The sequence below is a fragment of the Cupressus sempervirens genome, chromosome 3 (genome assembly GCF_028749045.1).
Source record: "Cupressus sempervirens isolate cs-2001-9-10 chromosome 3, ASM2874904v1, whole genome shotgun sequence".
Lineage (NCBI taxonomy): Eukaryota > Viridiplantae > Streptophyta > Pinopsida > Cupressales > Cupressaceae > Cupressus > Cupressus sempervirens.
In genome coordinates, this window is record NC_143120.1 from 692,354,497 (window position 1) to 692,379,549 (window position 25,053).

Sequence of the window (25,053 nt, forward strand, 5' to 3'; positions counted from 1 at the left end):
TTGCATTTTTTCCGTTCGTGACTTTAATCCAATGTTTTCTTTTTCATTCCAGAAATGATGAATGATGGAGAAGGGGAGACTTTACAACACGAGGTCATTCAAGATCAAGTCATGAAAGAAACCAGATCATTCTACAATCAAAAAAATGACTATCAATTAACTTGGATTTTCTTTGGAAATCCACAAATCAACATGGTAGATTCATCAACAATGTGAAGGAAGAGATCTAGAAGATTCAAAGAAAATTTGAAGAGAGACATGACAAGGCTCACATTTTAACAAGAAATTCAAGATGCATAAGTAAGTTTCTCTACAATTAATGAAGGCTATCTCGATCTTGGATTTCCCAAGAAATCCATGATCGACAAGAAGAAACTCAATTACCACAAAAAGGTCAAGATATCAAGACAAGAACAATTCAAGGAGAAGGTTTCCAAAACAAAAAGGAGGAAAAATATTCATGAAGATGAAGCAATTTGGGAATACGGGCTGTCACAATCAATCGAAATTAGAAATGTTGAGTCTCAAGAGATATTTCTAGAGATGCAAAAACTTCTTTATAATGATGAAGTGAAATTAGAACAAATATAACAAGGTATACATGTTGAGGTGGTGCCCACTCATCTTCAATCAATCTAAGAAGTCCAAGACAACATCCAAGTTCATCCAACCTGACTCATTTATAAGAGGACATGTGGAAAGCATTTAATGCAATAACTAAAACCAATATTCTCATGTACTCTGAGAAGTAATTATCTCTTTGGATTACATTAAATGATGTAAGCAATTAGGCTTTGTTTGGAATTATCTTGGTCGTTGATTTCAAATCAATCTGGGCCCTTCATTGTAATTTAAAGGATTATAAAAGGTTAGGCCTTCTCATTTGTAAAGCATTAGACATAGATAAGAAGTGACAAGAGGAGGAGATCAGAAATTGTTGCCAAGAGTAGATTTAAGTTAATATGCAATTTTCATTGAAAATGTGGTGGATCTTTGTGTATGAGTTTCTACATTTTGCATAGTTTCTACTTCTCAAAAGTTTGGTTAAAGTTCATTGATTTTGATGAAGAAATGTGAAGATATTTGATGAATTCCTTGGTTCAAACTAATTGTAGTTTGTTGATCGCAAATAATGTATGGTTAGTCTAAACCTCATTTTCGGCATAGACCAATTGTGGATGTTCATTTGAATTGCGCCATTATTGACTCTTTGGTCGGATTATTTGCAATGTGAAAATCTTTCGCTATCTTAGAATATTGCACTCTTTCTATGACGTCATGAGCTGTCTATGGTAAGGTAGAAAGAAGTTCCATAAGAAACTTGTCTATCCAAGCACTATCCATTATCATCATTATCCTTAAAATGAGATTAGATTCTCTAAGCCCTTATCCTTTTTATCATTTAGTTGAAGTTCAAGAGAGTCCAGAAATTCAAGTTTTGGCCACTTTGAGGGAAAAGAATTGATTAAGTCTAGGAACATTTATAAAAGTCCCCTCTTGATTACCAACAATATCACATCATGTAAATTGAGTTGTATCCAACATAAAGTTGCAAGTATGCATTGTAAACCTTTGGGTTGCTTAAAAGATCCCACGTTTGTTACATTGCTTAAAGCTTCCTTGTTGATGAGAGGATAGGATACTATTTTATTGTGCATGTTGGACTGACCACGGAACTCACATCAACAAGACGTCAATGCCTTGACTAAATACATCACTAATAAGTTGCAGTGTGATGCCCCCTTCCTAATTTGGCCTAGAATCACAATTGCATAAATTAGGGTTAGGGTTACATCTTGCCAATAGATATTCCTTTATATATTGTGATCCTGCATTTGAATCCTTCAATCATAATATAAACTTATACAAATATACATCTATATATTCATCCAATGATTAGGGTTAGATCGCATCATAACCACAAACAGTCAATAACATTATGTAAGCATATTAAAGATTGGAGGAGAGAGAAGATGGATCTTCCCAAAGCCATTTCTACACTAAACCAAAGAGGGACTTATACCAGAGCCCTTCTCTTGCTTGCTTAGTTGTTTTCTTGTATCTGTTTACCCTATCAATGTCTCTTCCTCCTACAAACACATGCCACCTTACAGAATTTGGATTGAGGCTTTAAGGGATTCTCTTGATCCTATGTAAATGCCCATCTAGCCTCCTTATCGATCTGCAGATGTATTGCTGATATAGATGCTGAAGGACCTAGTGAATTGCTTCAGTGCTTGCTTGGCTGACTTACTTCTGTATACCTGGAGATGGTTGTTCACAGAAATAATGATCTTACTAGTGTGGTTTGACTGTTTGATTTATATATCTTCTGAATGCCTTGTATTCTTTATTGATGTTCAATGCTGATGTGATGTACTGCTGTACGTGTCTAATAGTTGAATGCCCTCTTTCAATTTTCATCTTTATTTATTTCTGACTAATGATTAGCTCCTTAGTTATACTAAGAAATTAATAACAATTGCTTTTACATACTTTAATATTAATTCCTGCTTCTGACATTGATAAAGGTCGCTGCAACAAACATTGATAATTTTGCTTATACCTTCTGTGTATTTATTTGTGCCCTAGATCTGCTCAAGTTCCATTTATTTACTGTGGTAGATGCCTATCTGTGTTTCTTGGTATGGCTGTACTTTCTGTCCATTCATTTATCCACTTTATTCCCCTCTCCCCCATCGTCATCTTTTCTTTTATAACTTAATGTCATAAAGAGTGGTGTGTCTTAAGAATTGCTACCCTTTCACTGTCCTTGTTTATTCACCTAACAAATTGCTGCATCTTCTAGGAAAACATTAATCAATGTTAAAGGATATTCTTATCACTTCCTCAAAGTCGAACCCTTTATTAATAATTGGCCTTACCATTTAATTAATGTTTCTTTGAGAAGTCGACCTAAAAGATCTCACCATCCTTCAGACTTCGCTTAACATGCCTATATAATCGCTGATGTGATAGAGTTTACACTAGGAGATCACTGTTTCTCCTCTTCACAATCTAATTCTCTTCTTTTGTAAAGCTAATCTTCATCTTTTGTAATCGTATATTTTTCATCATCTTTAAAACATCCAAATAATTTAGTAGATCACTGATCCCAATCCTTTTTCATTGCTCAATATCACGAGATGATTGCTAGTCTGTTTTAGGATAGGAAAATTGTGAAAGCATTTACAGTCAAGGTGGGGTCATGATAGTCTGCCCTTCCCTGGGTTACTTGTCCTCAAGCAAAATTTTGAATTGGGATGTTTGTTGACTTCTCATTTGGGAATAGCTTGGTCCCAACATTCCAACGTTCTTGGGTATGGCCTTTATTAAGGTCTGCTAGCCTGATATTATCACAATCTGCAGATTCGGATCAAGAAATATATTCCTTTAACTTAAATGGGAGTTATCCAATAAGGCTAGCAAAACTAACGCAAGTTTCTCTTATCCTTAGAGTCAGTCAATCTGGGAGTTGATGTCTCTTTTTCACATCCATTGAATTTTGAAGAACCAGTCTAGTTGGCCCAATGTTTCTTCAATAACTTGATATTTCTTTGTGCTAACACAAAAGCTTAACATATATTAAGGCGAGGATTAGAAGCACGGCATGCATCTAAGATCTTAAATGCAATGAAATGAATTTATATCTTGAGGTTCACTTTTTGTTATTCTCAATTAAGCATTTATCTTTTTTGACGGTAAACCATATATGCAATCTCTATTAAAAAAGGGTTTACTGAATTCTAATTGTTTGCAACTTTGTGTGATAGTTGTACCTTAATTTGTTTTGAGAGAAGTTGTAATGTTCTGAGTTTGATAATTTGATATTCATAAAGGAACATAGTGACAGATTGCTGTGTACAATCTGATTCTGTGCTTTCTTAGGTTCCAATCTTGAACATGATCTGTGTTAAGTGGAAAGCAGATAGAAGAGTGACAAGTCCTTGTTTATTAAATGGAAGAACTTCCCGTACAAAGAATATCATGCATGACTGTGGCAGTGGAACATCTGATGCCCCAAATAATGTTTACTCTGTCCTTGTGCTATGTTCATGATTGGGCTTCTTGATTTCTTGCTCCTTATGTTGTGAGATGCTTATAGCTAAGATAACGGCCGAGAAAACAATAGTGACTTAACTCGATGTCCTGACTGTCTAGATAAAGGATGTTTGACACTCACTGAATTTTATATTAATATCTGAGACATGACTGAGTTACCACCTGAATTAGAGACGTCTAGCTATTATTCATCGTGAAATATCATGAGTGATTATTAATCACAACATGTCTCCTTTCACAGCTAATTTACGGGCAGATTTTCTGAAATTATAAAGTTCATTTATTGTCACTTCATGGCATTAGAGTCAGTGTATTCTTTCTTCCCCTCCTTGGGCATACCCTTATAATTCTGCCTGCTATTGTTCATCCAACAATTAAGTTGTTTGTACCAGAGTCTTGCTGATGATTAATAGGGGATAGTGACTCATTTTCATAAAGAATGTGCCTCATTTTGATTTGAAAGCAAGAGCATAGCTCTTGAAACATTTAAAGTATTCGTAGAATCAACATGAAGCGTATGCTGAAAACACAATAGACATGACTCAAACACATAAAGCATGGAGTATTCACCTGAACACACGTAAGGCACAAATACACAAAAGGCATGACATGTGCACCTAAATAAACATAGGGCATAAAGCACATGAATAGACATAAGGTATGAAGCATATACATAAATTCACTTAAGTCACGAAGCGTATACGTAAACACATGTAGTGCATAAAGCATGAGAATACACATGAATTCACTTAAGCCATGAAGCATAAATGGGGCACATAAAGCATGAAGTACACACATGAATTCACTTAGTCATGAAACATACATGTGAATACACGTAGCACAAAAAGCATGAAATGTGCACATGAATGCACTTAAGTCATGAAGCATAGAAATAAATACACATAGCGCACAAGCTAAACACATGAATACACTTGAGTCATAAAGCATACACATGAATACGCACAGCACACAAGCACAAAATATACACATGAATACATGTATCAGTCATACACAAAATTACATGGAAGTCATGAATCATATGTACATGAATAAATGAAAGGCATTAATCATACACATAAATACAATATACACAAGAATAGACTTAATGCATCTGTTACATCCAATATATATTTTTTATTTATAAAGTTTTGTATAGCCATTGAGGTTTCATGTAAATTGGAAATGGTTGGTTAAATTGGTTATTCGTTATTTTCATGTAAATTGGAAATGATTGGTTAAGATGTTTGTTTGTTATGATTATATTAACTGCATTAAAATGTATTGGAAATGTACTTTCACCATGGTTTTTCCCTGCAGGTGCGCGACAAAAGGGGGGCACAAGTACCAACTTGCCACCAAGATTGTCAAGTATTCGTCTACACCACTTTGGCCAGGGAAAAAGAAGATTAGGGCAGACTAAACAATAATAAGTGTCCACAATGGGCTGACTAGGTCATCTTCTCTAAAAAGATATATATTCATACGAATGATGAATGAAATAAAAATTGTTACCTTGAAATTGGAATCCGAATGTTCTGCATTATTTGATGTCAAATGCATTACACTATATAAGTTATACCAATAATATTTTGCATATTTGGATGTATGGAATATAGACATATGTATACATAAATATATATACTTGGATTTTTTTTATAACGTATATATATAATAGACAAATAATGCATACATGTATACATAAGTATTATAGGTATTAATTTTATGGGTGAAATTCAATTCCCATATCAATATTATTTTAAAATTCAAGAAAGTCCATCAGCCTTTTACAACACTTTTACTATTTAGGCAACTCATTTTTTTCCAATATTGCACAGCCATCAGCCAACATTGTAATGAAAGTTGCAGATCTCCACCGCCCCGTTTTGATGCAAAACGTAACACCACCTTGCTCTTTTCATGTTCCCACAATGCCTAAGGAAAAGGATATATCATTCTCACAAAGTCACAAGCTCTTCTTCTCACCCCCCGCAAGAAGCATTCTACTCACCAATTGCATTTAAATCAAAAGATTCCTCCATTGTTCATTAGCCAGTCACGACTCCATCTTTTAACAGCTGTGTTTACACTTCTTGTTCATTGGAATTTATCTTGCCAATACCAAAACAGTGTCTTCATCTAACACAAATCATTCAAAATCATTGCTCTTCAACTAAGTCGAGTTGGAAGCAAGAGATTTACAAATCAAGATTTCCTTACTCAAGTCGTACTCTCCGAGTTATTTGTTTTACTTCCACGTTAATGATCAATAGCATATTCTACGTAGTATAAGACAGTCCAGTTAGAGCTTAGTTGAAATATGTAAACTTTGTGTGTACCAAGTTAGAATTGATATATTAGTTTTGCTGTAAGAACTCATAAGTTGATAATAAGCCTCTGTTAGACAATATTTTTCTGAAGTTTATTTATCCCCGTGAGAGGAATCAACTGAACATGTAGTGTGTGCTTCCAAATACAGTGACATCAAATGCACGTCCCTGAGATTGTAGAAGCCTATCCTTGGCTGAAAATGTTTCTAGCCACATAAAAATCATAATCTTTCTTTCTCTCCTTCAGAATTTTGAAGTCAAAAGATATTATTTTCATAATTAAACAGTATACAATGTAAGCTGGAAAGTTACACCAGAGATCATCAAGGATAGCCAAGAATGATTGCGATGAGTGGTGTAGTCCATATCAATTGGACAGATTGATAAACCTGCAAAAAATAGAAAGACGTATCTGAATTATTAAGAATTACAAAAATTTCGAAATTATTAAATCTAGTCAACACGTAGTGGGAACTAGGTATTAGTTATGTCTGTGAAGTCAAGAGGTGGGTGATCAAGCATATAGTGTCCTTTGGAAATCCTTGGCCAGGGTAGGGTTTAGTGGTGAATGATGCTGCTATGATCACTAAAGGTCAAGATAACTCATAATCGGATGGATAGTTTGTTGGGAGGTACCCGCAAGCTAGCTAGTTATGTAGTTGACATATCTAACACCAAGTTACTTAGGCGGCAAGACAAGATGGTGTACACATGCCTTATCCCATGCAGGGTTGGGCCTTTCTCAATAGAGAATGAGTAAGGATCACACTAGGTCCGTGATTGTGAGGTTAAGCCTCTAACAATGTTTCTCCTCTCCTCCAATTGGCTAGACTTGCACTAAACAGACTACTTCTTTTGACATGGTGTGGCTAAACCTTGATAGTATTTCATTATTTCCTTCAGTAGCATCTTTATTTCAGTTCAGCTATGTATCTTATGATGTTACTTCATGTTTCATATGGAATAATAAATGGAATTTGCAGTTAGATTTATTTTGCTTATCATGTGCAATATAATTAATTAATCTATTATGATTGTTCTTTCTAGCTTATCAAAAGATGGTTAAATCTTCCAGTTGGTAGTTAAGATCTTATTGTGATAATATAGTTAATCAGTTAATTTTTGTTAATCATCTTCATGTGAATGAGTAGCTAGCTTTACTTCTACTCGATAGAGAAAGAGTATTAAGGTTTTATCCTTTTGAAAAATTTAGTTGTTACATATGGTATCAAAGCTCTAGGTTCGACACTGAACATTGAGTTCACCATTGACTTAAAATTGAAACATAAATGTTTGAATGAGAGCAGGATGAGAACCCGAATGATGCCTCAAAAGAAACCCCCCGTTACCCAATTCATATCTATTAAGTATATTAGCTATGGAAATTGAAGCAATATATTTGGTTTATATTAAAACTGATTATTCATATATATATATATATATATATATATATATATATATATATATATATATATATATATATATATATATATATATATATATATATATATGACTAAATCACTTAACTCTCTTATATCTAACTCTTATATGTTCTCATAGATATATGTGTGTGTGTGTGTGTGTGTACATATATGTGTATATATATGTGTGTGTATATACATATGTTTAAATATATAGATATGTGTGTGTGTGTGTGCGTGTGTGTGTGTGTATATATATCATAACCTTGTATTATTAACTGATCAACTCAACATAATCAAATCAGGCAATATATCGATGAAGATGATGTGCATCGAATAAGTGTAGTATTGGTTAATGAGGATAGCCAATATTATGAACTGGCACCAGTCATTGTTAAAGACTGCAATTACCATTAACAGATTTGTTATGTCTACACCAATAAACGATCTATAAACTTTACATGGTACTAGAGCCTAATTGGCAGAGAGACTTATAAAATAAATTCTTACAACAAACATCTCAAACAATGTTAGAGTAGAGGACGGGCCGGAAGGAGCAGCAAATTTCTTCTCATAGAAAATTCAAATTATAACAATCCTAGAATAATTAAAACTAGAATCATTTATTGAATCAGACATTTCACTACCTAAAGATGAGACAGAAGGCCACTTGGAAAAGATGAAATAATAAAGCCAGGAAAATTATTGTTGATTTAGTAAAAGATCATATTCTTCTATCCATCTCAAATCTCAAAAAGGCAGTCGAAGTATTCAAGACAATTAAGAATACATTTGAAATCAACAACTCTAGTAGATTAATTGCATTAAAAAATCAATTGATGAATACAAAAATGAATAAAGGAGAGTCAATTTCATCCTACTTTGGAAAAATTTCCAAAATAAAGAATCATCTATCTTCTATTGGAAGCAAAGTAGAAGAACAAGAACTATCTATAATAGCACTTAGAGGATCACCTATATCTTGGGAAGCATTCATTCAGGTTGTTAGCACACCCTCAATACCAGTTTTTGATCAACTAAAAAATGATTGCACATCAAAAGAATCAAGACTAATTTCAAAAGGGATCATTTCAAATCAAGAGGGAGAAAATCAAAGCCCTTTTCTCAGTCTCCAACAACCAAGGAAAGAAGAGGAAATTCAAAGGGAAGAAAAATGATAAGAGGAAAGGAAATAATAGTTATAAAAGAAATAGGCAAGAGCCTACAACGCATCGGTAAATTGCAAGCCTCTCGTCATGGAGATCTTGGGTTCAAATCTACTCATGATTAACACATAATAATAATTAATCTTAATAATAATAATAAATAACATAGGCTTCGGCCATTTACCTATCAAAAAAAATAAAATAGTTATAAAAGAAATGATTTCTCCAAAGTTAAATGTTATAAGTATGAGAAATTCAGATATACCTTCAAAAATTGTCCAAAAAGGGAAAAAATCCTAGCTTCCTTACCCGAAACTAAAAGGATGAAAATTTGTTATTTTATTTTGCTCTATCAAGTGAGATGAAATCAAACAAATATGTATGGATAATAGATAGTGGTGCTTCTCGACATATAACAGGATTCAAAGATAAGTTTGAAACTTTTGGTAAATATCTCACTGAAGGAGTCACCACTGGAGACAACTCCACATATCTAGTAAATGGAATTGGGACCTGTTCAATACAATTAAGAACTAGGGTTACACTGAAATTGAAAGATGTTCTTTTTGTACCAGGCATTAAATGAAATCTAGTATCTATCTTAGGACTTACTAATGAAGGGTTTCAAGTCACCTTTAATGAAGACAAAGTATTATACTGACCTAAAAACACTAATCTCGAGAATGCTATCATGGTAGGATCTAGAGATGGGACCTTATATAAACTTTACAACATTCAAAAGCAAGCTCTAAGTCATGAAGTGACAAATTCTAATGAAGTATAGCATAGAAGGCTCGGACATATTGGATTCAGTTAAGTCCCAAATATAGAAAAAGTCACCACTGGAACACCTAGCCTAAACTCAAACCATATAAGCACTTGTAAAGGATGTGCTCTAGGAAAGAATATAAAAAACCTTTTACTCCTAGTGAACACAAATCTAAATCAATTCTGGAACTAGTGCACTCTGATTTATGTGGACCTATGCCAACACTTTCTCTAGGAGGATTTCTCTTACTACATAATATTCATTGATGACTTCTCTAGGAAAACCTAGATCTATTTTTTAAAGGTCAAAGATGAGTCGTATCAAAATTTAAAGAGTTCAAATAAATAGTGGAAAACCAAACATCAAAAAGAATTAAAATGCTAAGATCAAACAATGGAGGAGAATATACCTCTGAAAATTTCAAAGCCTTTTGTACCCCTGTTGAGATTAAGAGGGAGTATACATTACCTTATAATCCCCAACAGAATGGGGTAGCAGAAAGAAAAAATAGAACTATTGTTGAAGCAGCAAAAGCCATGCTTCATGATCAAAATTTACATTATTCATTCTAGGTAGAGGCCACCAATACAGCCGTATACATTCAAAATAGATGTCCACACTATACTAGAAAACATAACTCCTAAAGAAGTTTTCCCAGGAACTAAACTTTACTTAAGTCATCTTAGAATATTTGGTTGCCCTATTTACATTCACATACCTAAAGAAAAAAGAACCAAGTTAGAACCATCCCAGAAGAAAGGAATATTTGTTGGGTACAATGAGAACTCTAAAGGGTACAAAGTCTATATACCTGGACAAAGATCAGTTGAAGTGAGAAGAGACGTCATATTTGAAGAAAACATTTCTTTAAAACTATCTACAAGTATAGAAGATGAGCCCATCACAGACTTAAATGAAAATCTACAAACTGAAACTCAGAGGGAGAACATATTAGAAGAGAATGAATCATTACCAGGTACAGATAATAGAGACATCACTAATATCAAGAAACGACCATTATGGGCAAGGAAAATGATTGAAGAAAATAATGTTGAGCCAAATGAAATTTCCAGAGAAAGCAAGAAAACCACGAACAAATCTTGTTACATTGCTTTAGTAACTAAGCTTACCAAATCTAAACTGTCGATTGTTGAAGAAGCCCTAACATGTCATGCCTAGAAAGACACTATGGTTGAGGAATATCAATCCATATTACAAAATGATGTTTGGGATATAGTACCTAAACCAAAAGACAAATTAGTTGATTCATCAAAATGGTTATACAAAATCAATATGCTTCTGATGGAAAATTGAAAAACATAAAGCAAGGTTTGTTGCTCGAGGTTTTTCTCAGAAGGCAGGCACTGATTATGAGGAAACTTTTGCTCATGTTGCTCACTACACTTCCGTAAGAACAATTATTGCAATTGCAATATCCAAAGGATGGAAGATACATCAAATGGATGCCAAGACCGCATTCCTAAATGGTGTCATAAATGAAGAAGTATTTATTGAACAACCTGAAGGTTTAAAAGATAAGGATAAATATGTATGTAAACTCAAGAAAGCTCTCTATGACCTCAAACAAGCACCTTGAGCTTGGTATGAAAGGATAGATAGCTACCTCACTAAACTAGGATATTCAAAAAATGAAGTTGATCATAATATCTACTTCAAAATTTCTAATGATGACATGTTAATACTTGTTTTATATGTCGATGATCGGTTGATTGAAAAATGCAAACAAGATCTCATAGCTGAATTTGAAATGAAGGATCTAGGCCTACTACACTATTTTTTGGGCCTAGAAGTCAGTCAAAAGAAAGATCATATTTTTCTAAATCAAGGGAAGTACACTCAAGACATTTTGACTAGATTTAGAATGATGGACAGTAAACCTCTAATAACTCTCCAATGGACACTAATCTACACAAACCAAAAGAAGTTGTAAATTCTGAGGCTATTGATCTCACTCTTTACAAACAGATCATTGGATCACTTATGTATCTTGTAAATACTAGACCTGATATCTACTATACTACAAATGTTTTAAGTCATTTTATATGTGAACCAAAGAAGATTCATTTGATGGCTACCAAACAAATCTTGAGATATCTACATGGCACTATTGGTCTTGGTTTGAAGTACAAAAATTAGAGATCAAACTTGAAAGCTATACTGATTCTGATTGGGTTGGTTGTTCCATAAACCGCAAGAGTACTATGGGGTGTTGCTTCGATCTTGGATTAGCAATGATACCCTGGTTTAGTAGAAAACAACCAACAGTCACCTTGAGTTCCACCAAACCTGAGTACTTGGCAGCCTCCACGGGAACACGTGAAGCAGTATGACTGAGAAAGCTATTATTTGGACTCTTTGGAAAACAACTAAGTCCTACAAATTCATTGTGATAACCAAAGTTGCATCAAGCTTTCTGCAAATCCTATTTTCCAAAATTGGTCGAAGCACATCGAGACTCCTTGTCATTATATAAGAGACCTGGTAGACAAAAATTGCAATGGAAATCAATTGAATTGAAAAAGATATATATAGAATAAACAATTTATCATTATTTAATAGAATATACAATTTATCATTATTTTACATATGAATTCTTATAGTGTAACTTTAAATATAAACAATTAAACAATATGAAATACTAACATTTTAAATAAAAAAGAAATGGAATAAGTAAAATTAAATTAAGAGAAAAACACCACTCATGCCAAGTGACGTGGCCATGGGTCATGTCACTCTAACGCTACACATGTATAGCCAATCAAACCTTAGGAACAAGACAGGAAAAACAATTGGGAAGACAGCACAGAATAAGAAAGTAGCATCGCCATCGTGGAAAGGGGAGAAGGAAGGACAAAGCCCAGGGAGTGATGCAAGCCATCACCTCCAATCGCAGCAACACGAGTACAAAGGAGCAATCAAAGTACTTGCCGAGCCTATCCAACACGGGTACAACGGAGCGGACATAAAGTGATTGCCGAACCTATGGTAAGTGTATAATTCAAGAACTTCCCTATATGCTATCACTCATGGATACATTAAGTGTATAGTTTCAAATAATATTTATTTTATTTGAAATTTAATTTATAAGAAAATAATGTAATATATTTAAGGATGGTAAAATTGAAATAGAATAATATATGTTAAATGGGTCAAACCAATATATGAGGATTAACAAATATTCAAAGAACGAAAGGTTATGGATTAACAAATATTCCAAAAAAGGAAAGGTTATAACTTCATGTATTGGTATCAGAGATGGGTACATTCCCGTTTGGCTAATACAATTAAGTAAATGGAAAACTCTTAATGTCAGTATCAAAGATAGGTATTACTTCCTGTTTGACTAACACAACAGAAATGGATGTAAGTGTTGGTATCAAAGATGGGTGTAACACCCATTTGGCCAAAACACTACCTAATGGATACAACCTCTATAATGTGGGTATCCGAGAATTATTTCCATCTTATCAACATGCTTGAGGAAGTATAATGGAAGGAATATTCTAATGGTGTCAACATATGCATATGTGAACCTTAAAGGGTGCATTCTAGAAAAGACAGTTGACCAATTGAGGAACCCAATCTAGAAATGTCTTTAAGGTTTTGGTGTTAAGATTAATGGGTGGAATAGCATAGTGCAATTCATGTTTATGTATAATTCTAATAATTATTCCTTGTAGGTCTTCCAGAACCTAGTAGCTGGGACATTACAGAAATGTCGTCAAGCTGATTTATATCAGCACAAATGAGCAAAATGCTGATATTTTCACCAAACCTCTTGCAAAGTTGAAAATAGTGTACTTTAAACTTGGTATGACAAATTTATAATTACATTTGTAAATTAATATATTCATGTATAATTGAAATTAGATTGTTTGCAAACTTGTGTTATGAAAGGTAACAATCTTTCTTGTGTAAGATCACTATTATACAGTGTTACACGAGTACTCACACCCCCCTCCCAAACCTCGAAGTACCCATCCCTAAGACGTCCCCGCACTGGGTACTCATGTACCTAAGTACCCCACCTCTGCCATTCTACAACCATGCTACCACTAGCATGGAGACTTGGATTTCTATTTGATTTTTGTTTTTTAAATGTTACTATTGGGTATGTAATATGTTACTTTGTTGAATGTTCAATGGTTCTAGTTCATGTTGCAATTTGGCTATGTTCAAGTATTTTAATTTGGTATGTTCTAATAAAACATCATTTCATTAAAAGCATTTCAAGTTCTATATGTATACTATACGACACTCCTCCCTGCCCCGTCCTCCAATTGCCACCGTCCCCTAGCCATCCAACTGTCATCCCGAAAATGAGGCCCATTTTCCCCCGTCCTGGAAACTCGTCCCGACAAACCCCAGTACTAGGGTAACAGTGCTATTATAAGGTGACGTCCTTATTTATAGTTGATCTATCTTCTAACATCAAAAGTTTGAAAGTAAGTGTTATCCTTGTTCTTCACGCCAGATTTTCCCGAACACCATAATTCGACCACATTTTTAAGTGGTGTATAACCTTGTCTTATAAATCCTTCAATTCCCTTACTGCTAAAGAGGTAGTGTTAAGTATATTAGCTTCATGGGAATTGAAGCAATATATTTGGTTTATATTAAAACTGATTATTCAGTTTTATATATATATAATCATAACCTTGTATTATTAACCAATCAACTCAATATAATCAACAAATGAGACAATATATCAATGAAGAGGATGTGCATCGAACACGTCTAGTATCGGTTGATGAGGATAGCCGATATTATGAACCATCACCAATCATTGTTAAAGACTGTGATTATCATTAAGAGATTTGTTATGTTGATCGGTGCCTTCAAAAGGTAGGTGTTGAGGCATGGATATGTAAGGTAATAACCCTATGTACACATGTCTCAATGCATACTTATATATATTGCTTGTATTCTGAATTCTGAATCAGTCAATAACAAAGGTAAAGGATAGCCGATATTATGAACCATCACCAATCATTGTTAAAGACTGTGATTATCATTAAGAGATTTGTTATGTTGATCGGTGCCTTCAAAAGGTAGGTGTTGAGGCATGGATATGTAAGGTAATAACCCTATGTACACATGTCTCAATGCATACTTATATATATTGCTTGTATTCTGAATTCTGAATCAGTCAATAACAAAGGTAATTGTATCTCAGTTTATTCAGACCTGCACATATATAAACAATACCAGTAAAAGACGAAAGGAAATCAATACTATATAAGGACATTTAATCAGATCAGAAATACATTCATAAGGAATTATATTGAAGATTGTTCAAGATACTTAGCTATTCAGATTATAAGGATTAGTAAGTCTACACCAATAAACGATCTATAAAACTTTGCAATCTTTATAATTAAGGACATGCCTAAATTTGATAACTCATTTTGTTCCATGCCTAGAGATGATGAAACATTAGCCCATGCCTTAATCAAAATCAATAAGGAAAGAGTCAAATGGACTCCTGCCAGGAAGACAATCATGAGAAACAAGATTATCCCAGTCTAGAATTCAAAACAAACTGATCCACTTATGATGTATCATGCACCTTTTATCGGGTAGAATAAGCCCAAGGAAGTGAACAGACAGAATACTGCGGGATAGGGTGTCTGATCTCCTTGAAGAGCAATGTTTGAAATCTTGTACTCACAATAGTGGGTAGATTTTGTAATGAGTGTAGTTTCAGTTTCAACAGAAATCCATTGTTTTATTTTGAATCGAAAATGGAAATCAATAAAGAAAGTGTTCAAAGAAAATGAAATTCTTTATTTACTTATTCATTTTTTTTTATTCTTTAGCAACCAACTTAAAAAGAAAACTGATGGATGAAACCAACCTTATTTTAGGAAAAGTTAAAACTTATCTAAAAGCAATGGCAAACAATGAAAACAACCACCGAGCATAGAATGAGATATCCAAAGAGGATACCTCATGAAGTTCTATGGACCAACTTGTTCAAGTACTACTTGATACCCTAGCTCGAATGGAGCAAATGGAAAAAAGAATGAATGATCTAGTAAATCAACTTGGGCAAGGAAATGAAGACACCCAATCCTCACCCCTTCCCAGAACTGAACTAGAATCATCCGCTCATAGTGAGCAAGAGAATAGACCAAATCCAACTCAACTGAAAATTCAAAACAGGAATCAAAGAGCCAATGAATTATCCGATGACATAAAGAAAATTGAACTTCCAAAGTTTTCAGGATCTAAGTCTGGGGATGTCACTAAGGCATGATTAACTAAGATGGAGAAATATTTTGAAATTAGGAGTTTTTCTGAAACCTCAAAAGTCATTTGGGGAATTTACCAGCTTACTGGAGAAGCTGCTACCTAGTGGGAGAACAGTAAAATGGAGTTGAATCTTAACACCACCAATATTACTTGGGACAAGTTTGTCACCATCTTTAAGAACAAGGTGGTTACCCCGATCCTTCTACAACCAAAAAGTGTTGGATTTTCAAAACCTTAAACAAAGGGACTTGTCGGTCAATGGATACTAGGAAAAGTTCACTCCGGCTTCTGAAGTATGTCGCTGCTTGCCAGCAAGTCGGAAACTTCAAATTTAGAAAGTTCATCATGGGCTTAAACAATAGAATTGGGGATGCCATAGATGTACTAGCACCTCGAACCATGGAGGAGGCTCATGAAAAGGCTATTAGGCAAGAACAAATTTTTAAAAAGGATGATTCCATCCGAGACAACAAAAGGAAGGCAAATTGGAATTCCTCTAGTTCTGACCAAGGAACTGACAAAAAGAAATTTAAGAATTTCAAGATCAACAAACTTGAGTTCAAGGGGAACAAAAATAAGGAATTTAAAGGCAATTTCAACAATAATCACAACAACAAGGCAATTGAAAAGAAAGGACCGGCAAGAGGTTGCTTTAGCTATAGCGAAGATCATTATGCCAATCAATGTCCTAGTAAGGGCACATCTAACCAGCAAGCACATCCTCAATTATCACCCCAACAAACTATATTTCAGCAAAAATTCCATGTAGCAGTGGATAATCATCAAGTGAAGCATTAGATGGGTCCTATTGAACTTTGGGTAAGATATATGGGAACCCTAATTTTATATTTATTGATACTAGAGCCACTAAGAGTTTTATACCTCCAAAGTTGTTAAGTAGGTTTCCAAAAAGAACTGGATATATGGCAAGCCCTTAGACTATTGAGTATGCAAACCAATTAAAGGCTCCAGTAGATCAATGTTTTCTTGAGGCTCAGGTAGACTTCCCAACCTTCTCAAATGAGGTTAACCCATATGTAGCACCTCTAGTCTCTTGTGATATATTATGGAAATCTATTGGCTTAGCAAGCACAAGGAAAAGGTGGATTGTTTTGCTAAAACAGAGGAATGTTTAGATGACGATGGAAACCCTATGGTTATTCAAGGAATACCATATGAAGTTAAAACTCGTCAAATATCAGCCATACGACTTAAGAGATGTAGAAGAAAAGGGTGTGAGATTTATGCAATAAAAATAATAGATACAAATGAGATCCAAGAAAAGGTTTATCAAGATGATTACATTTCAGAGGATCGGGGAATCAGAGAGGGAAAGGAAAGAATCTTTTGCAGAAAGGTATCCTTATCTTAAGAATTATCAAGATGTGTTTTTGGAGGAGTTATCTGGACTTCCTCCTCCTAGATTATTTGATTTTACCATAGATTTGGTCCCTGGAGCAGAGCCCATATCCAAAAAGCCTTATAGGATGACTACCACGGAATTGATGGAACTACAAGTTCAGTTGCAAGAATTATTTGATAAGAAACTCATCCGCCCTAGTGTCTCTCCTTGGAGAGCAATGGTGTTGTTTGTTAAAAAGGATGTAACCGTGAGGTTGTGTATGGATTATAGAATGCTTAATAAGGTCACTATCAAGAATAAATATCCATTTCTCTGAATTGATGACTTATTTGATCAAATGAAAGGAGCATCAATATTTTCTAAGATTCACCTTAGATCAAATTATCACCAACGGAGGATTAAAGATGAAGATATTCATAAAACAGCTTTTAGAACCCGCTATGGGCATTATGAATTCACAGTGTGTTAGCTAGGGTTTTGGAACCCTAAATATTTCCCCTCTTAGCTCACAACATGAGAAATTAGAAACCTTTAAAACTTACAAATTATTTTGCATTTATATTATTTAATTCTTTAATGAATTAAATATATTCAAGTTAAATGCAAAGTAATTAATTATTAAAACATTACTCTAATTTCTCATATGATTAATTCTATAATGAATTAATAATTATAATATGAGGGTGAAAGTAGAAGATTTAATTGGGTAAGTTGATGAAGCAGATTATATTTGGAAAAGAATGATTAAAAATAATTAATTCTTTTAAAAAGAATTAATTATTATTATTGTAATTTGTATTAGTCAAGGTATATTAGAAAATTCAAATATAATTAATTCTTTAAGAGAATTAATTATCACTGTAATGGGAAAATGGGTTCGGTAAGAAGTTAGGGCAGTTACCAAACTTCTTGGCAAAAAAAAAATTTAATGGGAGAAAACTATTGTAACGGGGTTCTGTTTTCATTTTCCGGGGGGAGTTCTATAGCTGCTACAGGAAAAGGTGGTCAGAGTTTTGTAATATGGAGGGAAGAGTTGTTTTATTTTTCTGCAGATTGATTGTAATAGAAGGACAGGATAGTACTATTGTTGTCTTGTCATGTCTCTGAAATGAAAAGGAATATATATGTATTTGATCTTGTGGTCTGAACATTTATATTTCTGGTTTTTGAAGAATACTATGTTCTTTATTTCCTTTTTCAGATACAGTCTTTTATTACTACATTGAATGTAATGTATGTAATTTTGCAATTATGTACTCACGTCTTTGCATAAATTTAGCTTCTTTTCTCTCCCTTCTGTAATTTGAAAGACTGATTAAGTAATCCTGTGGTTGCTTATTCATCTTTCTCTCTATACAATTTTAAATCTTGAAATTGCATTCATTTCATGTCTATGGGTGAATGTCAGAAAATCCTTCGTGTCTTCAGATTAAAGACATAAGCATATATCACATTTATTGAATATCTTTACGAGGGAGCTGTACCTCTCAATTCAGAGAAAGATTATCAATAAAATGATAATCTATCCAATTGTTAGTGGCAATTGTTCTTCTATTTGGGCATCTTGAATCATTCTTTGTATTTAATTTTGGAAGGACAAAACTGTTTACTAACAGTTTTGGCAACTCTACTGAAGAAAGAAAGCAAGTTCCAATGCTTTTCTTTTCTTGGAAATCTGAAGGTTACCTCCCCGAGGATGGAGGTTGGCGACTCTAATTGATTGTCGTGAAAGAATTTTGGTGTTATGGCTTTGGTTGCAGCCCAACCATGGGGGCTCAGAGTGGGCCGTTTTCTTTATCTCAATACTCAGCCTTACCTAAGAATTCATTAGAATATCTCCCGAATTTTTTTGGTGATGCAAATCAAGACCCTAATGATCACATCAAAGCATTTACAATTGCTTGCAGGATTCTTGGTGTGCAGGAGGAGAATGTCTTTGTTAGATTATTTGTTGGAAGCCTCATTGGAAGTGCAGCCGATTGGTTCCAGAATTTGTCGAACGGTTGCATCACCTGTTGGAATGACCTTGAGGTGAAATTTGTTCAGAGGTTTATGCCTGCACTTGATGTAGCTAAATTGTTATTTAATTTCTTTCAAATCAAGATCAAAGAAGGGGAAGTCATGAAAGATTTTATTGATAGATTCAATAGAAATGTTGGTAAGATACCCCTAACCAGCCAACCAACTGAAAATAATCAGTTGTGTGTTTTCATTGCTACCATGCAAACAGAAATTAAATTCTTGCTTCTTCGTTTAAAAGTGCAAACATTGCAAGATGCACAACGGGAGGCTATTAGTTTAGATGATGATATGATTCTAAGTGGAATGAAGTGTAAAGACATTGCACAAGAAGGAGTTTATCTCTGTGAAAAACAGAATTGTCTAGAGGTAAAGCCTAAACAAAGAAGGCTCATTCTCAAAGCAATTAAATCAGCACCTTTTATTTGTCAAAGTCTAACAGTTTTCAATGCTAAAGATCTTCAAATCCCTCCGGTGAGTGAAAGTACTTCCTGTAGTGTAGTTGGAGCCTACCATCTACATGTTGAGTCTGAGGATGAACATGTCTCCCAATCATTTGACTCAATGATTAGCCTAGATGTACCTCGTAATGAACAAGGGTTGCAAGGTGTAAGATCAAATGAAAACCTGTCAAAGGATGTTTCAAATGCAGAGTTTGATTCTTTTATATTTGGGACTGCTATTGATATTTCATCAAATGATGTTATTCAGGAGGGTATGAAAGATCAACATACACAAGAAAAGATTGAAGCTGATTATGAATTGTTTTTGTTTGATCACATTGAAATGAATGAAGAGTCTTTTCAGCCCAAAGCATTCGAAGATATTGAGAAAGATGAGATGGAAGTTAAAGGAAATACTTTTAGCCCAAGACCAATTCCATGCACACAACCTGAATTAGAAGTGTTTATGTTTGATTGTGAAGATGGGCTAATGGATTTTGGTCCTATGCTGGAATCTTTTTGTTTTGAGATAGACTTCATAGACAAATTCTTGGAACCTGAATCTTTGGAGGAGGAAGTTGCAGATTTAAATGAGAACTATGTGGGTTATCATTTCAATAGTTTCAGGAAAGACTATCACCATAGAGACTCCATTTTATTTGCCAAGAATCTCATGGAAGATGTCAAGAGTGCTGACAAGAAACAACTTGTGCAAGAAGACATGGAGGTGCCACAATTAATGAGCTATAATGCTGGCTGGCTTCTTGGTTTTAATCTGCTGTTCGGAAAGCTTATAGCTATGGAGTTTTTCTTTTCAATGGTTGTTCTCCAATTTTCAGGAATGGGCTCACTTGTACACCAACCATTGTTTCGCACTGGCACATACTTCTCTCAACCAGTTAATGGTTTTCCGTGAGCAGCCAGGTACTTTCTTTTGAGTACTCTTTGTACATAAAGTTTTTGTTGTGGCTAGGTGTGGTTTGTTGTGTTCGCTTTTGTGGTGCTGGTAGTTTTAGTGTTTTTGGTGTTCCCTTGCTCTTTTCCTCTCTGCAAGCAGCTCATGGCTCTTTTCATTAATGGAGCAGATATATTTTTCAAGTACATGGGCTCCAGACATTTCACTTCAAGAAATTAGGGTTCATTGAAAAATGAATTATGATTTGGTATAATGGAATAATACTCATCTTTATTATCAATGGAATATGCGGACAGTAAGGGCTTCATTCAGAAATACTTTAAAGGCTAAATGTGTGGGTAAATATTTAGTGCCAGACTATAGTTTAAACAAAGGATACCTTTGGAAAAAGGAATATATTCATTGGTTGGAGACTTAGAGGCATTGTGTAGTGCAACAATGTACATTTTACCTATAGTTGGTTGCTATTGAGCCTTTCATTTGACGATATACAACAGCAGGTCAAAGCAAAAATCTGGAATGTTATGCCTCTTTATTGAGTATTCATGACTGCAGCCTGTATAGAGCTATATAAAATTTGAAAGTGTGGACAAGTGTACCTGATTTATTGGGTGTATATGAAGAGATTCATTTTGGCCATCATACATCAAGATGATTCCTTTAGAGCTCAATATGTCAAGGCTGAGACATTAAGGATCTGTGCCGCTAAGTAAGATAACTCCTCATCAATGAAATCTGAAAGGTGATTGATGGAAGACAGCAAATCCTATTAAGCGAGACAAATGCAAATGATATGACTGCAATCCCCTTGGATGCGTGGATTGAAACAAATCCTCCCTGCTACTGTTAATTCTTTTCACATTCACTGCAGTGGTAGGATGCATACTACTTTCAATGGGTCAGTATAAGTTCCATCTTGAGATAAGTTGCAGCAGATGAACTTGAAGAGAAAATATAGAAGGCTCTTGATGCTCCTCGGAATGCTTTAATTGCAGTAGCTGGTGTGATGCTTCTAATACCTGTGTTGGAGTGGATGAGTGGTGAAGGAGTTTTGAGTCTCACACTTAAAATGCGCTAACCCTAATTAGGGGTGGTGACATGACAGTTAGAAGATAAAAGAGGCCGACCCAATCCATCTTGCACATTGAAGAAGATGCAAGTATTTTTGTTGAAACAGTAAAGACCATTAATGAAGCATCTTCTGCTGATAAAGTTGAATTTCATCTATCAACCTTACCGAATTCTTGTCTATCGGGGCTCATTGTCTTCCTAAATCCTCCAAACCGCCTGTGTCCTTGAACAACTTTGGCCAAGTTTCCATCATGAGGTTTCCATGCTACACCTTCAAAGCCTGTGATGGAGATATAGGAAGTGGTTCTGTACCACGAATTCGACTGTTTTGGCAAAAAACGTGAATCATCCTCTTGATGATTGAAAAATATGTAATAATGTTGTCACATTCAAGCATTGAGCTACCCGAAAGTCATAGAATTGAAAGAGCTCATTTTACTCTCAAAATTATTCAAATTGTAATTTGAAACACTGTGGAAAGAATGCAACCACCATTACTAAGAAAAAAGACAGTATTGTCGAGGGTAATCTTTATTCTTGTTACCCAACTCGACACCTTTCTTACTTCAAGTGTAACGGGAGAGTGGTTACAGTTAATGATATTGTGAGACACTTCAATTTAGAAAATGAGTGGATGGGCAACCCTTGCATACCAAAGCAGTACTCTTGGACTTGGCTAAAATGTAGAATAAGTCGTCACCAAGAATTACAACTCTCGGGAAAGAGTCTCAATGGCACCATACTAGCGAGCTACGGCAATCGGTCTGCTCTTGTTGCACTAGTGGCTCAATACCAAAGGAACTTGGTCAGATTTCCAATCTAAATGAACCAAATTTGAAGGCTCAACATTGTGTTGGATGTTGTCCAAGGTTTGGAGCATTTACATGCAACCCGTAACCCTAATTAGGGTGGTGGCATAATTATTAGCATTAATTACCTCAAGGAGATTCTTTCTAAAGTGTGATCAGATGTTGAGCAAATATGACAAATAGTGGAGACCCAAATTCAAGCAGAAACATCAAATTCGGAAGTGCCTAAGGTCCGTGAGCTAGCTGAGAAAGAACTTGAAGATGGAGTTTTTTTCGTTGCATCAAGATGTCACTTGATTTCTGCACAATGTAACAAACATTGCTGCAATTGCACCTGTGATTAAGGCAGCAACGACACTCTTTGGCGAAGCTTGAATTAGTGCAGCAACAGGAGTCATGACAGTAGGTGGTTGTTTTACTACTTACTGAATTTACTCCTAAGAGCATAGCTGTACATAATGCAACAGAAGTGGCGTGCTTTGTGGCAAGGCCAGTGGCCTTAATTTATTTAATGTTGTATCTAGTAGGCCAAGTTTGCACAACTTTATCTGTGGGTATGTTAAAGATCTTGGGACTGAAGAGTAGAAGTGAACCCCTTGTCACTGAGAATGAGCTCAAACTTATGTTGAGGTGTGCAGAGCTGAGTGGGACAATCAAAGAAGAAGAGCAGGACATGATTGATATTGTCTTAGGTTTTAAGGACACTTCTGTAGAAGAAGTGATGACTCCTCTAGTAGATGTAGTTGCTATTGATGTTGATGCCACCTTGATGGAATTTCATAACCTTTGGGTGACCTACCAATATTCCAGGGTACCTATTTTTGAATGGCGTGTTGATAACATTGTTGGACTTACATATGCGATGGACATGCTGGATTATGTTGAACAAGCAGAGCTATTGCAAAAGCTAACAGTTGGGCATATTGTACACAAGCCTGCCTATTTTGTTCCCAATTCTATGTCAATTTGGAGGTTGCCGAGGGAGTTTAGAATAACCCACTTCAACTTTGAATTGATGAGGAGATGCTAAATGTCAGAATAATAACCCCAATGCACATGGCAGTGCACCAATTCAAAGAATCAACCCTGTAGTCAAAAGATTGTGACAATAATGGATACCGCTCAGAATTGCCCTAATATTTCTTATCACAAATATAGAACAGTTGAATGATGACTCTACACCCAATGGACAGCACTGGACAGCAGCAGACAGAGATTCTGGAGTTTTTGGAGTTCTCTGCATCCCGGCACAGAATGCGGCCCCCAGAAAGAGCCAATGTTAGCTAGGGTTTTGGAACCCTAAATATTTCCCCTCTTAGCTCACAACATGAGAAATTAGAAACCTTTAAAACTTACAAATTATTTTGCATTTATATTATTTAATTCTTTAATGAATTAAATATATTCAAGTTAAATGCAAAGTAATTAATTATTAAAACATTAGTCTAATTTCTCATATGATTAATTCTATAATGAATTAATTATAATATGAGGGTGAAAGTAGAAGATTTAATTGGGTAAGTTGATGAAGCAGATTATATTTGGAAAAGAATGATTAAAAATAATTAATTCTTTTAAAAAGAATTAATTATTATTATTGTAATTTGTATTAGTCAAGGTATATTAGAAAATTCAAATATAATTAATTCTTTAAGAGAATTAATTATCACTGTAATGGGAAAATGGGTTCGGTAAGAAGTTAGGGCAGTTACCAAACTTCTTGGCAAAAAATTTATTTAATGGGAGAAAACTATTGTAACAGGGTTCTGTTTTCATTTTCCGGGGGGAGTTCTATAGCTGCTACAGGAAAAGGGGGTCAGAGTTTTGTAATATGGAGGGAAGAGTTGTTTTATTTTTCTGTAGATTGATTGTAATAGAAGGACAGGATAGTACTATTGTTGTCTTGTCATGTCTCTGAAATGAAAAGGAATATATATGTATTCGATCTTGTGGTTTGAACATTTATATTTCTGGTTTTTGAAGAATACTATGTTCTTTATTTCCTTTTTCAGATACAGTCTTTTATTACTACATTGAATGTAATGTATGTAATTTTGCAATTATGTACTCACGTTTTTGCATAAATTTAGCTTCTTTTCTCTCCCTTCTGTAATTTGAAAGACTGATTAAGTAATCCTGTGGTTGCTTATTCATCTTTCTCTTTCTATCCAATTTTAAATCTTGAAATTGCATTCATTTCATGTCTATGGGTGAATGTCAGAAAATCCTTCATGTCTTCAGGTTAAAGACAGAAGCATATATCACATTCATTGAATATCTTTACGAGGGAGCTGTACCTCTCAATTCAGAGGAAGATTATCAATAAAATGATAATCTATCCAATTGTTAGTGGCAATTGTTCTTCTATTTGGGCATCTTGAGTCATTCTTTCTATTTAATTTTGGAAGGAC

At 34.6% G+C, this 25,053-nt stretch overlaps 1 protein-coding gene across 2 annotated transcripts in view; it reads right to left on the reverse strand.

The window, feature by feature from the left end:
- LOC149568627 (universal stress protein A-like protein) overlaps positions 1–25,053 on the reverse strand; it is a 92,466-nt gene that overhangs the window by 46,483 nt on the left and 20,930 nt on the right. Inside the window, exon 4 of one of the 2 annotated variants that reach the window (XM_089821493.1) lies at positions 6,460–6,778. The exons of the other annotated variant lie outside the window; for it this stretch is intronic. Within the exon in view, the coding sequence (XP_089677619.1) occupies positions 6,757–6,778 (22 nt within the window). The 3' untranslated portion in view covers positions 6,460–6,756. Of the gene's footprint in view, positions 1–6,459; positions 6,779–25,053 lie in introns of those variants that run through there. 2 annotated transcript variants of the gene reach the window in all.